Here is a 21,633-nt window from a genome sequence, read left to right as displayed (position 1 = left end):
GCTATTTTCTTCTAAATCCTGCACAGAAACCCACGAAATTATTGTATATAGAATTAGCTGAAACAAAAACAAAGACTTTAAACTCTTTTTGCGGAGCGGCGAAGCTTATTGCTACATTACAATACTTAAATATAAGTTAAAAGTAAAGAGTATATGCACTTGTCCCCACTATCCATCCGAAAATTCAAAATTTGGTTCACGGATTATTGCTTCCCAGCAATTTAATATTTTCATTCTCTGGTACAGTTTTTAGTAAGCGGTGATGGAGTTTTTGTTATTCTTTAAAGATGGTGCCAAGCGCAGCTAAAAATAGAATGAAAATTTTCAAGAATGAAATTAAGGTTAAGTAGCTAGTATATTTTTTAAAGTTATGAACCCCTTCTTCATCTTTATTTACACTTAAAGCTAGCTAACACAACAGTAGCGACTTAGCTAGCATAAAACTACCTATTTGTCTAGCATAAGAGAATTCTTTGACATATTTTCGAGCTAGCTAGCTAGCTGCTACACATACTACACAGTGAGTAAAATAGTTTTGCTTTGAGTAGGAATCTTCCTCTACATAGATACAATCATCCACAAAATATGTTGACTCTCGCAATTTTAGACCAAAAACAAGGGACTAAAATATTTAGAAAAATCAGCAAAAAAGACACAGCTAGCTACGTATTTTATAGATAGTAGTACTTCCCGTCCACTTATGATCAATGAGAGGTTGAAGTGGTCACACGCGTAATCGTTTACACCGCTCGGTTTTGTTTTGGGAAATTCGTTTGTGTTGTTTGTGATGGATATTTTAATTAGATAATCTTTTCTTTTACTCCACCATACTATATAAAATCGGCTTTATGTAATTCTGTAGCCATGCATCCTTACAGAATCAGTAATTTAGCTTTTTTTATTTTAGCCCTTGTAAGTTGTGGACACTCTCTTAGGAATGCAGGTATATAAACTGAAACTCCAATTTCTTTAAGTTTGTTGCTTCCGGTTTCCTCCTATCTTTCCTGACTGCTCCATCGCAAAATATATATTCTTATGTTACCAAACAAATACGTGTAGAACTACAGAAGATGTAGTTTCGTTACGAAAACCTGCAATTATTTAGAAAAATAAACAAATTACAATATCATTTACAACACATAAAAAACCCACCAGCTGAATTGTTAATGTTTACAAGGTTTACTGAGAATTGCTTTGCTTTTATGCAAATTATTTTTCGAAAAATAAATCCAGGAATGGTGTATTGGTAGAAATCAGTACCAACATAGCTAACTGATAAAGTGAGATCTCTGCATGAAACAACACGATGTGACTTCATTTAAACAAGATTTGTCCTTTGCTTTTTCAATTCGTCAAGAAAATTAAAAATGGCTTTTGTTTAACCTAATGTGTGATTTTAAATTTACGAAATGGTTTGGAAAGGAGAAAATAGTAGTGAAATTCAACCTTATTACACGTAGGCTGTTCTAAGAATTTATTAATTTTTTTGTTGCAGACTGCAGGCCTTTATATAAATTGATCAATCGTACCTGAAATTTTGACAAGCTTACTCTATTAATCTTTGACTGGGGCTCGTTAGACACGAATAAAATTAAAAGTTATTTAACTTGCGTTATAAGAGGGGGGAAACGGGAACATGTCAAACTAGCTGGAGTTACTTTGGCCAAAATGCAGGCTAATGGCACCTGTTGTTTTTATCTTGACGGTACAATTTCCACAACGAATTCTACCTTCGAATATGAAGTAGAAGGGGCTGGAAGGCAAGTTGTGCATTAATTGAACTCGTGTAAACTAATGACTATAAATTCTTTAATGACTATCCAGTTTCATAATTTGTTGTGATATTTTTTTTGTGGCAACGCTTTCTATTTTCACTACTTGACCTAAATATATTTCCCTGCTTTGTGACGCACAGTCTGTGTTAACTAGACATCTCATCAATGTTTTGTTTTCTAAGGATATAAGTTTTAAAGAAAAATATCTACTGCTAAGTCAAATAACAAATACACAACAATTAAGCCTGTGAAAGACAGGACCATAACAAACTTTAAATCTGAACAAACATTTTGTGTTGTTGTTAAAAGAGGGTGTCTTTCAAAACACCTATTTAGATTACAGATAAATGTCTCTTAGGTAAACATCGTGAGAGTAGATGCTGATCAAATACTCACCCGTCAATTTAAAGCCAAACGCAGAAACATGAAATGCGATATATAAAGGACGGGGGAACCCGTGGATTTATCCACGGTCTATTGACTAGTTTATATAATAATACGACTGGAACAGGCAAAGTGAATTATATTTTTTGCAATTTCCTTTTAAAGCGTCTATAATGCTGCCCCGTTCTGTATTTTTTAAGCGTTTCGTTTACGATTTTATTTGGCTAGAACAAATCATGTGATAAAATAAAGTGATTTTATTAAATGGAAATTTTATTCCATGCTAATATAAATTTGCCGTGACGAGTGCTTTGTTATAAATTATTGTACGGATAAAGTCACAGGCCATTAACGTTGTTATTATTGTTGTCCATTTCATCCAGAGTTTTAATCGACTGTTCGTGTCTTTTAAATAAAATTGAAAACAAATCAGTTTGTGATGAAAAGTACAATAACATTTAAATGCTTTTGAGTGGAATCCTCCACGGGATTTCGTTTAAAACGCTTTTTTTAGCCTTTTATTAATGAGATTATCAACAAACCTTTTTTGTGATAAGAAGCACACTAAATTTAAATGGATTCTGGTTTTAAATAACTAGTGTTTAAATAAATACGGGGTGAATCATTGAACAAACAGTAGGAGTATATTGATCAGCTGTAGTATATAATTGTTGACACGAATCTAATCTTAATTTGACAGTAGCAATAAGAAAAACTGAGTGTTGAATAACTATTTCACTTTTCACGTGAGTTTGATCGTTGTATAGTTTGCACAACGCAAGGAAGAAGTAAGTTCTTTTGTTAGTGTGTCAGGCACACGTTTTTTTTAACAAAAGCACACACTATAAATAAGTGATGCTCCACAAGTAGAACCATAAAGGTCCTTATTTTGTTTTGGCATAACTCACATGTTCAGCATTCTTATTCATACGAGTTTAATTAGTGGGAAAAATATACCTTGCAATGAAAAAGTGGTCCATATGTGACATTTATAATGAGTTTTTTCTTTGAAGAAATATTTTACTCTAATTTAACTTTGTAAATATTCACAAACTAGGCGTGATATAACCCTGCCTATTTGCTTCATAAAAATAAATAGTAAAGATGTCGTGAATATCTTGACAAGAAGTAGTTTTTGGCACATAAAAATAAGATGCGGGTGAATCGCTGATATATCCAACTGCAAAGAATTCTTTGGAAAGTTTTTTTATTCAAATTAGTGACGCACATGGTCAAAAGTGACTTTGCGTCCAAATGAAAGGCAACTTACTAACTAGTTGCAAACTGCTATTTTTGGTAACTGATAAAATGATCTGAATCCACGCGAATATCCCCTTTCGTAAACTCACATCAAAGACTTCCTGTGCATTTGTAATTAGCCGGGGTAATTTAGTGTAAACTTTACTAAGAAAAAAACTGCTTATTTTCTAACGATTTGGTATGTGCATTGTTGCCTGAATTGTCTCAAGTAAGCTGTTGATAAGGTACGCTTTAAGGAAGGAACATAGCACATTTATCCTAAAAAATAAACTACTTTCTGACGTCACGCGTAGATTGTAAATATAGAAAAAGTGACAACAATAAATAAACAATACATTCTTGTGGTTGTTATAACGGCCGTGTCAAGTTACTTTTCGAGACTGCACCAATTCAATTGGTTAGGTCGTTAATGTTGCTGATTTAGCTTGACTTGTTGCGTCATATTTACCTATCCACTGGATATGTCCGGTTTTTGTAAATAAATTTAACTTTATGTAAAATTTTCTGCTGGTCTGACAGTCCCAAAACACAATAAGGATTAAAATAAAAATTTATTTATTCGAAAAAAACATGTGCCTACAAATCGAATGAGACGGAAACCCTTGTAAAGTTAATTTTCCGCCATTAACGCTTTATGTGTCACTAACAAGAAATCTCTTGAAATCTTGGATGTGTAATGTGCAGGTAAAATAGACATAAAAACAGACAGTTACCGGTTTCGGCGTAACTATTTTGTTCCTCCACTGTTTTTATAATTTATTGGGAAGAAGAAATAGTCAAGTTCTACCTTGACAAGTTAAAACTTTCAGGATCCATGAAAATATCAGGGCTCTTGCTTCCTTCAAGTTTTGAATTAGGTTTAGGATTGTAATTTTCCTCTTGTCCAATTGAGGAGTGTCGCAATCACCGTGTATTACAAGCAAGGAATGCTTTATTGCGTTGTTGGTTTTTGACAAAGTCTTCTTAATCTCCAGCTGTTTAAGTTACTTCCTTTCTTTTCTTTCCAGAACAGACCTGTACGCGACCAATCAGAGAAATTCTTTTTGTTCAGCTTTTTCAAAAACTTTTTTGTCAGAAGCTACTACATCTTCCTCACTGTCCGAATCAATTACGATGGTTTCCAGGCGCAAGTTCTCTGCATCTAAACTGTCAACACAATTAATAAAATTGTATACTGTATTGTATTGTTTATTATATACTTTTTTTCTAGATCTTTTTTTTTCGGCTACTTCAGTTATTTTATCTATTCTAGTCACCTATGTTCTGATAGTGTGGGAAACATTTTTCAATACTTTCAGTAACTCTTGCGAAGTTTGCTTGCCCGCATCGTTAACTTTCTGGCGCTGTCTTTGTAATGATAATGTAAGATTGCTTTTAATCCTAGTAGATCAATACTAAAAGGCATTGCTTGGATTTCTTCGCTGCAATTGGACAATCAATAGTGATAGATATATCTCAAATTGCATTTATTTCTTTAAACTTGAGAAATAGTTTTTTGAGGCTAGCATCAAATCGTTTTTTAAAAGTATTAACAACTCAGTACTCCAAACGTTTTACTGCAACAGCAAAGAAAATTCACCCGCTTAAGGCAATTGCAGCCATATTGCGTAAAAATGTAAATTGTCCAGAATCTCCAGAGCGCATGATGAGTTTCTTAGCATGTTCAAAAAACAACTTTCTCGATCAGTGGAGTCATCTCCAATAAGGTATACCTTTAACGAGGTCACAGCATTTTAAAATGGAGTTTGCGTTTCTGCATTGTATCTGGATATGTATTAGATAATTTCTTTGCTGAGAACGAAGCTTTCTCAAGTGTGAATGTATTAATGACTTGAGAATATGACACCTTAAGTACTTGAAAACATATTTCATGTATTTCATGATTTTCAACTGAATCATTGTCGTCTCGTCATCTCTTTTTGTCAGGAATTTGGAGCAGCTGGACTTCATCTGATTCTTTGTCCAGATGGTAGGATTCTCATTGACAATTTTGGTGATTCCTTAAATGAATCATTCGTTTGTTGGAAGAAAGCTGCTTTCAAGCATAGACAAAATACACATTTGACATAAAGATTTTTGATCTCTAATTTGTATCAGTCCAAACAAAAACTTTTTCCAGTACCTGGTAGAAGAACGACTTTACTCATGACCGGATATAATGAAACGTATTCTTCCAGTTCACAAAAATATTAATCACGTTTATTTTTCAACAACAGTCAATGACATTACACTTTTTGTATACTTGAACAGGCAAACAACTTTTAATTTTTTTTAGCTCGCCTGACTTTTCGTTAATCCCACTTTAATAAAAATTTATTTCTCTTTTTTTGGGGGGGAAGGGGGGGGGGGGGGGCTTGTTGGTAATCGTTTAATGCAAAAGCCAGTTATTTTTTATTCTCTCTTGTTATGGTAAACTGCTGAAGTGTCATGGTTTCTGAACCTTCGTCTGCCCTGCCTGTGTCATAATCTTGTTCTAGTTTTTCCTCCACATTTCCAGCAACACTTTTGGGTATGTTGAACTTTGCTGCCATACTTTTAGCAATTTATACAAGTTTTGTAACAGTACATGTTCGTTTACTACTACTATGCCGCGCCAATTTATCTCTTCAATAATACTGGAATTCCATCCGTCCGTTTGTCTGTCTGTCTGTCACGCAAAATGGTAACTGCGGTAGCAAGACACACAACATGCAGTAAATAAATGACGGCAAACTCATAGATTTATCCATGAGCCACCAACTAGTTTTGTCATTCACAAACCGAAGAAAAGAATGTTTTTTGAAAAGACTTTTAATTTAATTTTCCAAAAACTTTTTTTAAAAAGGTTTTTAATTTGATTGTGAAAAATAGTTTTTTGAAAAGATCTACGGACTGATTTTGAAAGTATTGGTATGTAAGATTCGATTCGTTTTATTTAAAAGGTTTTCAAAAAGATTACTCATAAAGAAATTAATTTCTTAAAACCTTTTCTGATTTCTCTCGGCTTTCGTAGTACTGGGCAATTAAGTCAAACAAAAAAAAATCTAATATTTGTCGCTACAAGCGCCTTACTTGTGCCCAGACTGCGCTGTATAAAAACCGGTAATTAATAGCAAGCACTCTGTTCTTTGAAAAATCAGACGTCGTAGGATAAACGCTGATATCAGCGAATTTTGATTTTTTGGGGAAGTTACCGCTTCAATTGGTGGCAATACCTGTTTCTATCTCTGCGTAAAATGGTTACGTCGCAGCTTCTTCTGGGAGTCCGCAGAGTAAATTTATTACTTGCAATTTATATGAACGTGTTTTAAATACATTTCTTGTTAAATTTTGCTAAAGAAAAAAAAACAGTGTTTACGAAAGTATAGCATTGAGGTGTGTAGTTTTTCATAGGAAACTAACACATTCTTTGGGTTTTAAGTTTCCGACGTGTGTGTGCATGTGGGAGACAATCATTAGTTGTTCTAAAAATATTTTGTTAAGTATTACAAAGGACTTGAATAGTTTCCATGCAGCCAGAGAGTTCAACAAAGTGTAGGTGATAGGATTTCACAAATCTTGGTAAGTTTAGCATTGTTTTTTCGTTATGAAAGTGTTTCAACAATTACGTAACGTTAAACCGTTTGATATTGATTTTGTTAAACACATTCATCTGTTCTTGCTAACCTAAACCAACGATATACCATCTCTCTCTATTACGTAACGATTTCTTTGGTAAAGTTTTCCTGACTTAAAAAGTTATACTTAATGTTAAAGAATGTTTAAAACTAATTTTCATTATTTTAATGCTTCACTTAGGCTTTACATCATTAACACAAGTAAATAGAAAGTACAGCGTAGATGTATTATAGAATCACTTATTTGACAACTGCGACGTTCTGCTCCAAAAATTTAAAGACTGTGAACATGAAAGACGGGCGGGACGATTACTGGGACGGGACGTTTGCGAGATTCCGCTCTCATCAATAATTATACAAAAAATCGCTTTCTGTTATACGGACATTTTTTGTCCTGGAACAATTTTTTTCGTCCCGTTTTTACTAAGCCGGTTTCGGGCCGTTTTTCTTTTTTTCCATTTAAAAACACGAAATAATTTCTACATATTTCAATTGAAAACATCTCGGCACCCAGCATATAGAGGCGAGGCGAGGCAAAATCATACCAGCACACGTCCCGTGCCGTATCTCAGATAAACAGCCCTGAAAAGTGTAACAGATGATTTCTTTAATTTTGTGAGACTTTTGAATATTTACTGATTCTTTATAAAAATAATCAGAGAATTTTACGGAAAACCTTCGTAACTATAAATTTATTTCGTCATTTTTCCCGACAAAAACTTTTCCCGACAAAAACTTTTCCTGATGTTATGTCAGCTATTAATTTTCTCCTTTTTTTCTTTTCTCTGTTTTGATTCGTTTATTTATTACCGTAATTAGTATTGTTTTATTAATACTGCATGGTTTTGTATTAGGGAAAACAAGGATGACAAAATAGCCGAATTCAACCGAAATCTCGGCAAGGTGGGCTAGCTTGTTTCTCAAATAAACACTTTTTACTTTTATTGAAGTTTATTAGCGTAGCTGAGATTTCGGCTCGTGTCGTCTGTGCCAGCACATTCAACCATGTCATCTCGCCTCGTATAAACACAAATGGAAACACTTTGAACACACTATACAATATCAATAAACAACTTGCTATAAACGTGATAGAGTTGATGTTTTGTCCATCCTTTTTCTTTCAAGTGTGTTATTTTAAGTGTGGAATTTTTAGGTAGGTGGTATATGTTTAGCAAAATGCGACTTAATGTTATGATAAGCAAAATACTTTGACCCTTGAGGCTATGGAATATGGAATATGAAATGAAATAGTTTTACTGGGGAATTACCTATGCTAAGAAAACACATTTCAAGAAGTAAAGAAATAAAATTAACGTAGACATATAGTCAAGGTTTAAGTATTCTGTAATGTCGGGTTTATAAACGATTTTATAGAGATTTCTAGGGATAGTTTCGGGTAATAGCCAGTATCTAAGGCATCCAGAAGGATGGGACATCATAGTTTGACATGTAGATGTCTAATAGATATATATAGAAACCCAGTAAGTATCCTAACCATGCACCTTACCAAGGGGACCGGATAGGGTTAAGTAAATTTATTGTAGCGAGATATTTTTGCTTATATTTGATAAAACCTAATTTAACGACAAAAAATATATTTCGCATTTTTAAACTTTCGCGCAATAACAATGTGTATGTATTTTGCGCGCAATTTTCTTGCATTGCAGTTTAAATTTCTCCATAATAAACAAGCAAATTTTTATATAGGTGAATATACACACCATCCGGATAAACTATCTGAGTTCATCTCTAACATATTAGCTTGGTTCGCACTAGAGGTTTAAGTAAGGTTTAAGCGGCTTTAGCAGGGTAGTTTTAAGTGAGTTTGAATTTCAACTTTAACTCCTGAATCACGCACTATAAGTTGAATAAAACTAGTCTTAATCTAAAATTAATCTAAAAATAAAAAATAAAAATAAAAGAGAAATATTAAAAAAAATATTATTTGTGTTGCTCAAAATTTTGGAACTTCAGCATATAATTTTACATCAGTGTAGTATGAACAGTAAAGGCAGCGAAAACGGTGTTTTAGGATTAGAGCGTTTTTTATGCAAAGACAGAATCTCGGGGCATTCTACAACCTTTTCCACAAGCCTATGACCGAGAATATCTTTTTCGATATCTACAGCACTCACTTTCGTAATAGGACATAAAATGTAACGATCAGACACGGGTTTTTGAAAGCCAGTGTCAGCTGAAGAACGGCAGGTAATAACTGTGAGGTATTTGGCTCCACGCAAGAGTCAACAATCATTATCTTGTGACTTCCGTGTTGATAGACCGACAGTGAGTAAATTTATAGCAAGGTGTGGTATTATATATAAATACAGATTCTAACTTTTTAGTAAGGATCTTGTATAACAAGTGTTACTATATTTAAAATCCAACGGATTTTAAAAAATTGAAACACAAACTGCAAGGTGGACTCTGATATCTGTTCGTGTTGTCGCCGGCCTTTGAAGTTTGAAACCCAATATCAATTTTTTTTATCCTGGGGTTTGCTTTTTTGGGTATAAAGCGCGTTTATTTGAGAACCTTAAAATTGTATTAGAAAATTTACTGTAAAATTTATATAAACCACAGTGAGTACTAAGCTTCAGTTTCCAGTGTTGTTAGGATGGGCACATTCTCAAGTACTTCCCTTCTGATATTTGAAAATAAATGTTAAGAAGGTCAAACCTCAAGAATTTGCAACAGATGTTTTAGGTTTGAAAAGGAATTAGAAAGATAAGAACTCTCACGTCATGCGGTTACTTCTCAAAAAACCGAGGAGTTTTAATGACATTAGAAGAATGATACGAATCGTTAAAAATCATAAGAAAATCATTAGCACTAATTATAACATACACCTCATCTAATGGACTAATATAATTGCATATCACGTTTATACCTAATCTATTCACTTACTTCATACTAACCTGCACGTCCATGTTTCTATTTTCAATTTGAAGCAGGATTGTAGGGCACTGAGTAACATATGTGTCTTATATTTACTCAACTGCAGCTATTCTGTAATAGCAGATCACAAAAGCTCCCACCTGTTTGTGTTGGGCGCAAGGAGGATAATGTCTAAAATATGCATACCTGCGGCCCTCTATGCTGTTTTTTGATTTGGAAATAGCCTTCTCAAAAATTACATTGGTTAAATATAGCTTTCCATATAACTAGAACCCTGGGCATAATAATTATGTGAATATTGCAAAATGTGCCGTCCAGTTAAAAAACATTGAAAATGTGCTGGTAAAATATAAGGACGCCCACTTTTCTAATAAGTCTGAGGTTGTTTTTTTGTAATAAACAAGTAAAAAGATAATCTTTGAGCACCCTTATTTCTGATATTTCTTCACTTTTAATGCACAGTAGGCTGAGATGGGATACAGGGTCCAAATTTTCTTCACATAAACTGCTTATTCTCTTAGAATTTTGCGTTATAGATGTCTGCTAAATAACTTGAACTTTTTTTAACTCGCATCATATTTTGTTTCCATGGGCGTATTTACGTGGAATAACTCGAACACAACAAAATGTAAGGCAAAAAAAGAAAGAAAAAAAAGCGTAATTTATTCCTTGTAAAATAAGTAAAAAAGTACAGAGTAATTAACCTTGTAGATTATTCTTTGAAATGTGAATATATTGTCTCTACTACGCAGCGTTGCATAAGATTGGATAAATTATATGTAAGCACACTCCATTACAAAATACTTTAATGGTCTTATATATTGCAATATATATTATTGTTTTATTATTTTGTTTTAAAAAAACGAGAAACACCCATGTGACATTGTACACTTTTCGTGTTTTCCATTTTTTTCATTTTCGGTTGAAAATAGCTCTCTCTTACTTTTCTTAACTTTCTTTAACTAAAACTTTTGTTAACCCTCTACCTAAAGGTTCCAGTTGTCCGGCGCTACTGCATTCCAGTTTTTATTTTACATAGCATCACTAGTGTGAAGAGACAAGTTACAGGTGAACTTTACTGTTTAAGTTGATGCCTTATCGGGCAAACAGGATAAGGTGACAAAACTCTTTTCTATATCTTAAAAGCCAAGAATCATTCTTCGTAAGAATCCTGCATACGCAAAGTTTTATAAAGCTCATTATTGGTGCGCAAATAAAACAAATTGTAGATAGCAAAAAATGTAAAGAGAGGGTCCTTTGGTTTCACAAAGAGAAGTGATTCAAAAATAAAGATTGAACTATGAAAACAAAACAAAAACAACAACAACAACAACGACAAAACAAATAAACAAATAAACTACTAAATTGTTAAGTATTTTTACTTGTACGTGATTTAAAATTTTCTTAATCTTAATCTGTTTAATCAAGGAAGTGCTTAACTTTTTAGCGATCATAGCAAAAATAATTCCCTATAAACAGGCAATGATCTCAGGTCATGATCTCGGTTATTTGGGGAATAAGTAGGCTTGTCTATCGAGACCTCGTTTGGATAGAAAATTATTATCCTATTTAAACAGACGTTTTCTCGGCAGATAAGTTAAAATTTTAATTTGGAAATAAATAATCATTACTCTTCACAGGACATTTTCTCATCCGGTTGAATAGTCTTCTCACCTATGGCATAGGAACAAAAGTGGAAACGGTATTATGCTGAAACATTTCTCGCTCACTCGAGAAAATATTTTCTATATAAACAGATGTTTAACTTTAAAATTTTTAAACTTTTTTGTTATTGGTATATGTAGCGGGTCCAATCCAGTACGTGCTTAAACCCTGAAGTTGATTTCATCTCAGGATGCATTGGTTCTGTCGCATTATTAGCCATGGTCTAAGAACTTTTATGTTGCGCCTTCTCATATCAAGCTTCGGTTTCAAAAAAAGGTCAAAGGTCACATAATTGCCTAAATAATTGGAGACATAGCAGTACGATTATAAAAAAAATTCGTAGCTTTTTTGTTAAAAAAAGTTGCATTGTTTCTCTTGCGAAAGCGGAAAATGTTATTCTCTCTTGTCACGCTAATGTGGTTTTAAAAAATTGTTTTTAATTAAGTAGTGAACATTATCTGCACAGCATTGTCATCCATGTGTTCATTTTAACGACCCATTTACATTAAACAGGCTTAGATCACACATTTTTATTGCAAGATAGGACGAGAGCATAGTCGTCTCCATCCCGCACGTATTCATGAAGCTAATATGCAATTAATTTTACGTGCAACGGTAATTAGCAAAAAAAGCCTTAAATACGCAGCGGTTAACACCTCCTTCTCATAAGGGGTTGCAGGCTAATCTAGAAGTTCAAAAAGTTTTTAAAGGTAAGTCTAGTGTCTTTTCAATAGCAAGAAAGTTACTTTTTTCTTAATTGTATATAATTTCACAACGTGCGTACATCATCGGCTATTCGAACTTTTTGCACGTACAAATTTTAAAAACGGCTCAAACAATAACTATTATTATTGAATATTTGATGTGCACTAAGTGGTCTCGGGGAGTACCATTTTAACACTCAGAGAAAACCAAAAATGCAGGTTGGCGTAATATCAGCTCATATTGACATATAAAACACAGATTGGTAGAAAAATGTACAGCGTAGTAACATATTTAAATATTTTGTACTTAGTTAATTGTGGGTCAATACATTACTGTTGACAATTTAATTTTTGTTCAGCCCTGGAAATTTAATTTTTGTTACAGGAAGAGAAAATAAGAAACTGCGTGTTTTTTTTTCTAATAAGAACATCCTCTAAATTTTAGTTCGTATATACTTTCTTTATATTTTTCATCCTCAATTGTTCTTAGTTATGCTCTTGTGTAGAGTATAGGGTCCGATTTCCCAAAGATGATAATTAGTGTGGATTTGTAAAAATAGATGATATCTATTGTAAAAGCACATACAATTCTTTTGATAAAAATGATGAAAAAAATAATCGAAAATAATTATTTCCTAGAGATTCTACTTAAATTCTTTTGTACTTGTATAATCTATGAAGGAATTTGTGCCAAATATTCTTAAGAAACTCTCAGCCTCGCCGTTCTTATAAGACACATTGTCTTTTTTATATCATTTATCAACCAATTTATTTTATACAATAATTGCTATGTTATAAAAAACTCTGTGGTTAAATTCTTATGGGTACTTCGTTTCTAACAATAAACAGAACAATTCAGTTAAAAAATTTTGTGCATAATGCACAGAATACATATCCACTGTAGTTTCTAGTTTAATGTTGTTTGTAATGATTCTTTTATTGCTTCGACATATGTATTTTAATGCAAAATGTCAGCTATGTTATCTCTTATAATAATACAATGAGTCAGTACGTCTGTCCTTACAGACGTACTGACGCAATTTTGACATTTGTTCTCTTTCTTCTGATGTCGCCGAAAAACTTTGGCTCAAATGTTAAATCTTCTGACGTTACGGCACGACGTTAATGTTAAAGAACTTGGAAACGAGATGGTGACGTCAGTCATTCTTAATCGTGTGAGTAACTAGGCACAACTTGGGACCAAATTGGGTAAATTTCCCAAACTGTTTCGGCATGGACGTGATGATGATGGCATCAAAAAACTTCCAAACCCCATTATCTCTTCGTCAAAAGTAAATTAACTTTAACATTTTCTTGATCCGCGTTTTTAGTATATTAGCAAGACTTTACTGACGTCATCGAAATTTAAGTGACGGTTTTTTTCTCTATTTTTCTTCTGCATAAGCGGATTTTTATCTACACGCCTTCTTGACTAGTTGTCATTATTTTGCAATATATGCAATATAGTCTTTAGTAATTACGACAATTTTTTAAAAGTTTTATGCCGAATTACTATTTATAACGAGCTTTGAAAAATAAGAAATTTGTTAAATCTTCTTTATAATAAAAGCTGTAGTTGTCTGTTCGTACGCCAAAAGTAAACAGAGCCTAGGAAAAGCACAAAATATGTTAAATCGTAGAATTTTGAGTGTTGATAATGGCAGTTTCACGCCGCTTATATTCTCAATTCACGGAACCTAGGAAAAGCACAAAATATGTTAAAAGAAATATTCAAGACAAGCATTTTCCCGTGGATTATATCACCGGCTAACGAATAGTTTATAAATAAAACCCTACTTCTGCCTGTCTGTCGAAGGGAAAACAGATTCGTTGTATTTCCTTAAGAAAGCGTAGTAGTGATATCTCACATTTAATAATCGATTATTTTCGTTCCCTTGTTTATATAATTTTGCAAATACGTTTCTTTAATTGTAAAAAAGAAAATAATTAAAAAAAGTCACGGTTAAATGAACTCTTATTGTTTCCTTAATGCATTTGCCTTGTCATAAATGAGTGCACATGGAAAGTTAGAAGTAATTGCTATTACCAGTCGTTAGCCGTTGATAAATCCACGGGTTTACCCGTCCTTCATATACCACGGTAGTATATCTTGCTACTGCGGTTAACATTTTGCGTGACTGACGTAAACGGGTATTATAATATAGACTAGCCGTTAACCCGTGGAAAAATCCACAGGGTAGCCCGTCCTTTTTTTTATTGCATTTCGTGTTTCAGCCACGGGACTCGCCTATCGCGGACAGACAGACAAAATACGGCTATTATTAAAGAGATTATTAATATTGTTCTTTATTTTGTTTATTTTGTTTAAATTTTAATTTTATAACGAGAATGATAACAAATAAAAGTGCTTTTTTTCTTACTGTGGAAAGTTTATCATTTCTTGAACATGATAGTTTAGTAGGCGACGTTTCGGGAGATCCTTCTCCCATCATCGGGCGAAGTAAAATGATGTTGAGCATGTATTTATATAATTGCAGAGGATCGAAATTCATTAACCAATCAGAAACGAGCTGATAATTACACCGTTATACAACCTATCAAAATTTGTTACTTTTTTCTGTAGCGGATTTGTGATGCAGAATTAATTTTCCTTATGCGTTCATTGTCTGTTTTATTCTAGCCTTTTAATTTAGAAATCGGTTATAATAAAAAAGGATTATTTCCCGGACCATAACGACTAGTTTTTTGACATTTCAATGCCTATCAGTGGATTATTCTGCGAGTCATACGATTAGTTGTATATGAATGATATACAGCGTAATTTTATAATTAATGAACTAGTCGATAAGCATGTGGAAAAATCCAATTAGGCAGAAAAAGGTAAGAAAAGATTTGTCATTGAAATTTTGACGATGTCAGTAATCGGTGCACAATAGAGAAAAACGATGACCTCTCTCTATTGTGCAGAGTTTAAAACGTTCATGAAGGAAATGTATGGGATGATGTGCTTTTGACGAACAGTTCAAGAAAAAAAGATTTTTTGTTGACGTGATTCAATATTTTCAAACAGTTAAAAATCACAGGCTAATTGTCAACAGTTGCAAATTAGAATGTCCTTCTGATTTTCAATGAACAAGTCGAAATACCACAGCAAAGTACTTAATGGTGCATTCGCACAGCTAATAAGGGAAGGGAGTGAAGTTGTTATGTTATTTTTGTTCAATTCTGAAAATGCTAACTAAATGGCTCTTATAGACTTAAGAAGAATTGGTTTAATATTCACGATTTAATTTAAAATGTTAAACCAGAGAAATTGTTATAAACCCCAGCGTCATTTACTTGTTGTTTTTATGTTTAATTATATTAAGAAATATCTCGAATTTTAGATTCAACTCGATATGGTTTCTACTGCTTTGGCCATAATCTTTGCTTTTGGCGTGTCCTTTATCTTGAAGAAGATCTTTTGGAAAGGAAAACAATTGCCACCGGGACCAAATGGCCTTCCTGTAATTGGTAAACATAAATTAATAATAACAAACTAGTGCATAAAAAATAGAAGATTAAAATTATTTAATCAGCTAATATTTGTGTTATAGGATACCTTCACAAAATCTGCTCAGCACCGTTGCATGTTATCATGAATGATTTATCTCGTACGTACGGCAATACGTTTTGTGTTCAACTGGGATCAAGATTAACGCTTGTGTTAAACAGTCGAGCTGCAATATATGAAGCGTTTGTTAAAAAGGCAAAATCATTTGCAGGCCGGCCTGATTTGGCCACTTTTAATAAAACAAGACATGGTTGTATAGGAATAAGTATGTGTGATTTCAGTGAGGCGTATAGACTGAATAGAAAAATGACAGTAAAAGCTCTACATCGTTTGTTTTCTGACAAGGAAAAGTTAAATTTTATAATGGAGCAGGAAGTACACAAGATGGTAAACTTGTTTGACAAATTCGCACATTTCAAGAAACCCTTTAATCCAGGAGAGGCATTTTACAAAATCGTTCCAAGCTTAATCGTAAATTTAACTTTTGGGAGAAATTTTGACTATGACGATCAAGATTTAATCGCATTGGTCAATTTTAATCGTAGATGGTTTGAAAGTGCTGAAGCTAATAATCCTGCCGATTTTTTTAAGATTCTAGAAATGTTTCCAAACAAGCGATTAACGGCTATTAAAGAAAGTGCAGCAGCCTTTTACTCTTACATTCTTAACAAAATTGATGAACACAATGCAAATAATTGGGGACTTTTACAAACATACTTGGAGTATTATAGAGATATGCTGGGTGTAACAGAACTATCTAACAGTGAAAAACTAGAGTTAGCCAGAGTAATTGCCGATATACTAGGTGGAGGTTTTGATACTGTTGCTATAACCTTAAGCTGGGCCTTACTGTTCCTAGACGATCAACCTGAAGTGACGATAAAATGCCGAAATGAGATTCAACGGGTTTCTCCTGATGAAATTTTAAGAATTGAACATCAAAGCGACTGTCCATACTTCTGTGCTACCATAAATGAAATATTACGCAATGCTTCGACAGCACCCATGGGTCTACCTCGTACCACCACAGAAGATGTTCAAACCAGTGAGTACTTTATTCCAAAGGGTACAATGGTTCTTTCAAATATTTGGGCGGTAAATAAAGACTCAACCCTCTGGAAAGAACCAGATATAATAAATCCTGATAATTTCCTGGACGCAGATGGAGCAATCGATAAAAATGCAGTTAGGAAGCTAGCAACGTTTTCATCCGGTCTTCGAAAATGTCCTGGCGATAAACTGGCATTTTCAGAAATGTTTGTTCTTCTGGGAACATTTATAAAATCGTTCGAATTTACAATTGATCAGCATCCACCAGATATGCAGCCATTACCAGGACTTACATCGCAGCCTAAAAGTTATACCATTCAAATATCCAAAATCGCAACAAATAACAACATTTAAAAGACCTCGAGCACTCCGACATAATTCAGACTGCAATCAATGACTTTTCACTCCGACATAATTCAGACTGCGATCAATGACTTTTCACTCCGACATAATTCAGACTGCAATCAATGACTTTTCACTCCGACATAATTCAGACTGCGATCAATGACTTTTCACTCCGACATAATTCAGACTGCAATCAATGACTTTTCACTCCGACATAATTCAGACTGCGATCAATGACTTTTCACTCCGACATAATTCAGACTTCGATCAATGACTTTTATATAGACAATTAGGTTATGTGAATGTACTGCTATTTACAGTGTAATAAAACAATCTCCCAAAAAATCCTTTTGTGTATGACCCAAGTACCCAATAATTATTTATTTTACATTTTTTTTTTTAAAACGTTGTAACGAAACATTAAGAAAAACCGAACTTATAATAAAATATTTTAAACGGTTTCGCGATTTTATTAATTGGCGAAAGTGTTTTCCGGCGAAAGTTTAATGACAGTGTGTCCCAAAATGTAATTCTGGAAATTTCAAAAAACCGAAATTAAAGGGATTAGGGATCTTCCTAGAAAGCTTTTTTGTGATTTCCAAGATTTCCAAGAAGGAGGAATTAACTTTAAAACCAAAAACACTGTTCCTGAAGTAAGCATATGCTTTACATGTGGAATGATGTGACATCTAAAATAATAGCAATTTTAATTAGTCACGTTCAACGCCTCTGCCGTCGAATAAAACTATAAATTGCGAATGAGCAATATCAAGCAAATAAGTGCAAAATATCGTGGTGGAATGGTGACAAATATTTTTATTTAATGGGAAACGAAACGCAGTAAATCCTAATAGGTTCCAATGTCGATGTTGAATTTATTCATGCCTTGTGCGAAACTAAACGTCATATTACACAACGTTTGCTTTTCAATGTAGACAAGTTGGGAGCGGATTTTCCTTTCTTTGTACAAAAATAAATTACCAAAGGCTATTAAAAATTACAGACATTCAAATCAGGCACTTTTCTATGGTAATTGCTATTATCTACGAAAATGACTTTTTTAATAGTTATGTTTAACAACCGTACCACTGTACTTTGGCTGTTATTTCTTATTAAAAGTCAACGCTTTTAAAGTTCACATTTTCTTGTCGTTTTTCTTTGAAGTGCCTAAATTCTGTGAAGTTTAAAATTGCTGAAGGTAATATCACGGTTAAACCAATACACATTTTCCGAAATGCATGTTATCTAAAATTTTAGAATTTTGATGTTTTGATCATATTCAGCATCATTAAATTGGTGTGTGTATAAATTTTCAACTTAATCCGACATGTGAAGGTGCTGTTTTGATAGTGTTAATGTTAGGGTCAAAGTTTTTTTTACTTTTTGATTTGTGCTTATAAGCTTCTGTTTCAAGCAGAGTTTGGTGTTTGTTTGCGGTATGAATCTAAAGACTTCATATTTTATTAAGTTCGAGGTGAGGATTTCAAAAATCACATTTATTTTGTTTGACAAAGTTGAGAAATAGCAGCGGTACATCAAAGTAAAACAATTCAAGATGCATTTGCTTTTTTTTTCAATCTTTTATAGGTCAACTTCTTAACGAAGACATTATTATGCCTGCATGCAGTGATGTAAAAATGACGAATCTCCTCAATTTAAGCGCATTAATAACCACGACTAAAGTTAGATCAATTAAGTCTGTGAAAGTTCGTAGCATCTTCATTTGTGGAAAGGATGAAAGAAAAGTGCTAGACCTTGCTAGTGTGTTACATTTTTATACTCTAACTTAATCTGGGAACGATATCAAGCGTTATTAAACAGTTAGGGAGTAAAGGAGGAGCTAACTCCTGCATTTAGGCTGTTTTGTCATTTTTAAACGCATAATTAAACACCAATAACCAAAACAGAAAGAGTTGAAATTGACCGTAATAAACAGAAAAATACAACAGCGACACGACTCTCATTGCGGTTATCATGGTACTCATTCGAGTTTAAAAACCAAAGTTGGTGAGTAAAATACAGTTTATCTCCAGAAAAGCAATTTAAGATTAACTAGTGATCACAGTAAGTTTGGCTTTTAAAGTTAATAACAGCACAATTAAAAAACATAATGCAGCAAAAACATTTTAGGTGATACAAAAATTCCTTTATTTACCAGTGTACGTGATCCACAGTTGCATTAATAGTGCAGTAGTTAATGCTTTAAGTGATTGATTATTTTATCGAAATTTTCTTTTAATAGCAGCAGTCCAATATGACACATCTAAGCCACACCTAAAGTTGCACACAGAAGTAATGTATTTAAACCACAATCACGCCATTTGTCTTAACATGTAAAACCAGGCATTATTTTTCATGTTCAAAAAAACTTTTTTGTCTATGTCACTTTAAGGGTTTTACTCTTCTAAATTATTTTAAGAGAGAAAACGAATTTAAAAAGCGTACTTGTGACATAAGCAAACGCTACTAATTTCTTACCTGGGATGAGTTTATATTAAGACATTTGAAAACTGTAAGAAGTTTCGTTACATAAGCGTATTTAGTGTGCAATTTAGTACCCGCGGGCACTTGTCTTCCCCTTGAGGTTACAGGGGCCAAAAAAGTCCAGGTAATAATAGGATTAAGTAAGTATGTATTTGCAAATACTTACCTCAATTTGGGATTAGTTGATGGTGTTTTGAAAGCGGTAGCTGTTAACCTTAGGATTAACATATTATACATTTTAAAAAACTTTGCGGCACATCAATAAAATTTAACATACAGAAACAGGTGAAATAAGTTGTATGCAGTCTTCTCCATGATGCAGTTTAACTTTGAGTTGAAGGGGTTTATTTGTCATTTTGTATAATCATTCTTTTTGCGCATCGAAGAAATACACACAGAGTATAACCATGCTAGGAAAATTAAACATAAAATGGACCAGTTTTTCCCGGTATTATGTCGCTTGATATTAAAACACGTTTAAGTAATATATTTCGTGATAAATTTCTTCATTGTAACATACCGCTGATATTTCGTACTGCTGTAAGAATGCATTTAATATTTCGATTCAAAGATAGAATTCTTAATTTTTTACAATCCGTTCTGCATTACAGTTTTAAGTGTATTGGCTGCAACGTCATTTATTATGGCAATAGCGCCATTTTAAGGTCAGGAGAACAATTAGAAAAATATATTTTAAAGGGTAAAAACAGATTTGTTTAGCCTAGTTAAGTCACTTCAGTTCCTGATCATACTCTGCGCTGTGTCAATACTCCTTCCTTTGACGATTTTTCTATTTTATCGCGGGAGTTTAAAGATTTCAAACTCACTTTGAAGGAAAGTTTTTTAATTGACTATGACAAACTAGTGTAAATAGAGCCATCCAATCCATGCCTTCAGAATTATAGAGTCGGCTAATCAGCTGGCCTTAAAAAACTAAAAGTTTTAGGTTTCGAGAGCTATCTCTTATGGGAAACCAGCTTTGCCCCTCAAGCAGAAATTAGCCCAATCTTCACCTAAAAATGTTAGCAAGGGTTGTTATCGAATTATGGTCTTAGCACATATGGTTCACAAGCAGGCTTGTAGTGTGATTTTTAGCAATTTTTAATAAGGTATGTTTTATTGAGACAAGAAGAATAAAAGTTCTTTGATAGCATATTTAGTTTTTGGCTTGCTGACTGAAATATGTCAGGACTTTTTAAGTTTTTATTTGTTGATTCGAGGACACAATCCAGGTATATTTCCAGAAAAACTCTAACAACAAGGTTTCTCATCTTAGCTTTAGATAAGGGTGCTGCTGAAGGCTAAAATACGCGATATATTTTTTGCCGGATACAATATGTTTTACCATGTATAACATTCTATATATTATACACAAACATTCAGTACCATTTTATCATAAAATAGACGTTAAACGATATCATATGTCATGTGATCCAAGATACAGAAAAAAAAGAAAAAAAAGTAAAAACAGAAATTTTGTATTAAATATTTCAAGTTGACTTGCAACATCCTTTTGTTTATATTTCATTCTCTTTTTTTATTTTTATTTCCCTTTTTTTGGCTTTTTAATGTTTGTATAATTTACGCTGCTGTTTTAACACCGTAGTGTTATAATTCCGCATTTAGTGAGTATGACATAAAACGTACAAAATAATCAGATCGGTTATTTGGACCTTACACTGCAGACGTCGTAAAGGTTAAGTACAGATATCAGGGGAGTAAACAATTTCTAAATAATGGATATGTTAGTTAGGTAGCTAGTTAGCTGTCCGTTTCGTGAACAGTTTAAGATTCTTCACACAGGTTCAATTCGGTTTTGTGGTTAATCAAAAATTAAAAAAAGAACTAAGAATCTAGCTATTTGCTCCAAATTTTTCGATAGCCAGCTAAATTTTTACAGCTGCTATTATAATCAGTAGTTTTTCTACTAACTAAATGCTAGAAAATATATGTAGCTA

General features: G+C 33.1%; 1 protein-coding gene across 3 annotated transcripts; it reads left to right on the top strand.

Moving 5' to 3' along the window:
- Positions 1-2,755: 2,755 nt before the first annotated feature.
- LOC130644426 (cytochrome P450 1A5-like) lies at positions 2,756-18,005 on the top strand. Of its 3 annotated transcripts, none has more exons than XM_057450032.1 (3): positions 2,756-2,947; positions 15,630-15,756; positions 15,840-18,002. In XM_057450032.1, the coding sequence occupies exons 2-3, from the start codon at positions 15,642-15,644 to the stop codon at positions 17,198-17,200; spliced, it is 1,476 nt and encodes a 491-aa protein (XP_057306015.1). In that variant the 5' UTR covers positions 2,756-2,947; positions 15,630-15,641; the 3' UTR covers positions 17,201-18,002. The 3 variants fall into 3 exon arrangements, with proteins under 3 accessions (XP_057306015.1, XP_057306016.1, XP_057306014.1); XM_057450033.1 differs by lacking the exon at positions 2,756-2,947 and adding an exon at positions 12,119-12,288; XM_057450031.1 differs by lacking the exon at positions 2,756-2,947 and adding an exon at positions 15,029-15,123 and having other exon boundaries at positions 15,840-18,005.
- Positions 18,006-21,633: the final 3,628 nt, after the last annotated feature.

This window comes from Hydractinia symbiolongicarpus, chromosome 5 (genome assembly GCF_029227915.1).
Source record: "Hydractinia symbiolongicarpus strain clone_291-10 chromosome 5, HSymV2.1, whole genome shotgun sequence".
Lineage (NCBI taxonomy): Eukaryota > Metazoa > Cnidaria > Hydrozoa > Anthoathecata > Hydractiniidae > Hydractinia > Hydractinia symbiolongicarpus.
The sequence above is the reverse complement of the archived record's forward strand: the minus strand, read 5'-3'. Positions and strand labels throughout refer to the sequence as shown.

Excerpts from the sequence above, each read along its gene's own strand:
- LOC130644426 (XM_057450031.1), top strand. The coding sequence starts at position 15,094 with ATGTGGAAAAATCCAATTAGGCAGAAAAAG. Across the intron at positions 15,124-15,629 it reads ATCCAATTAGGCAGAAAAAG|ATTCAACTCGATATGGTTTC; the intron begins GTAAGAAAAGAT and ends CTCGAATTTTAG. Across the intron at positions 15,757-15,839 it reads AAATGGCCTTCCTGTAATTG|GATACCTTCACAAAATCTGC; the intron begins GTAAACATAAAT and ends TTTGTGTTATAG.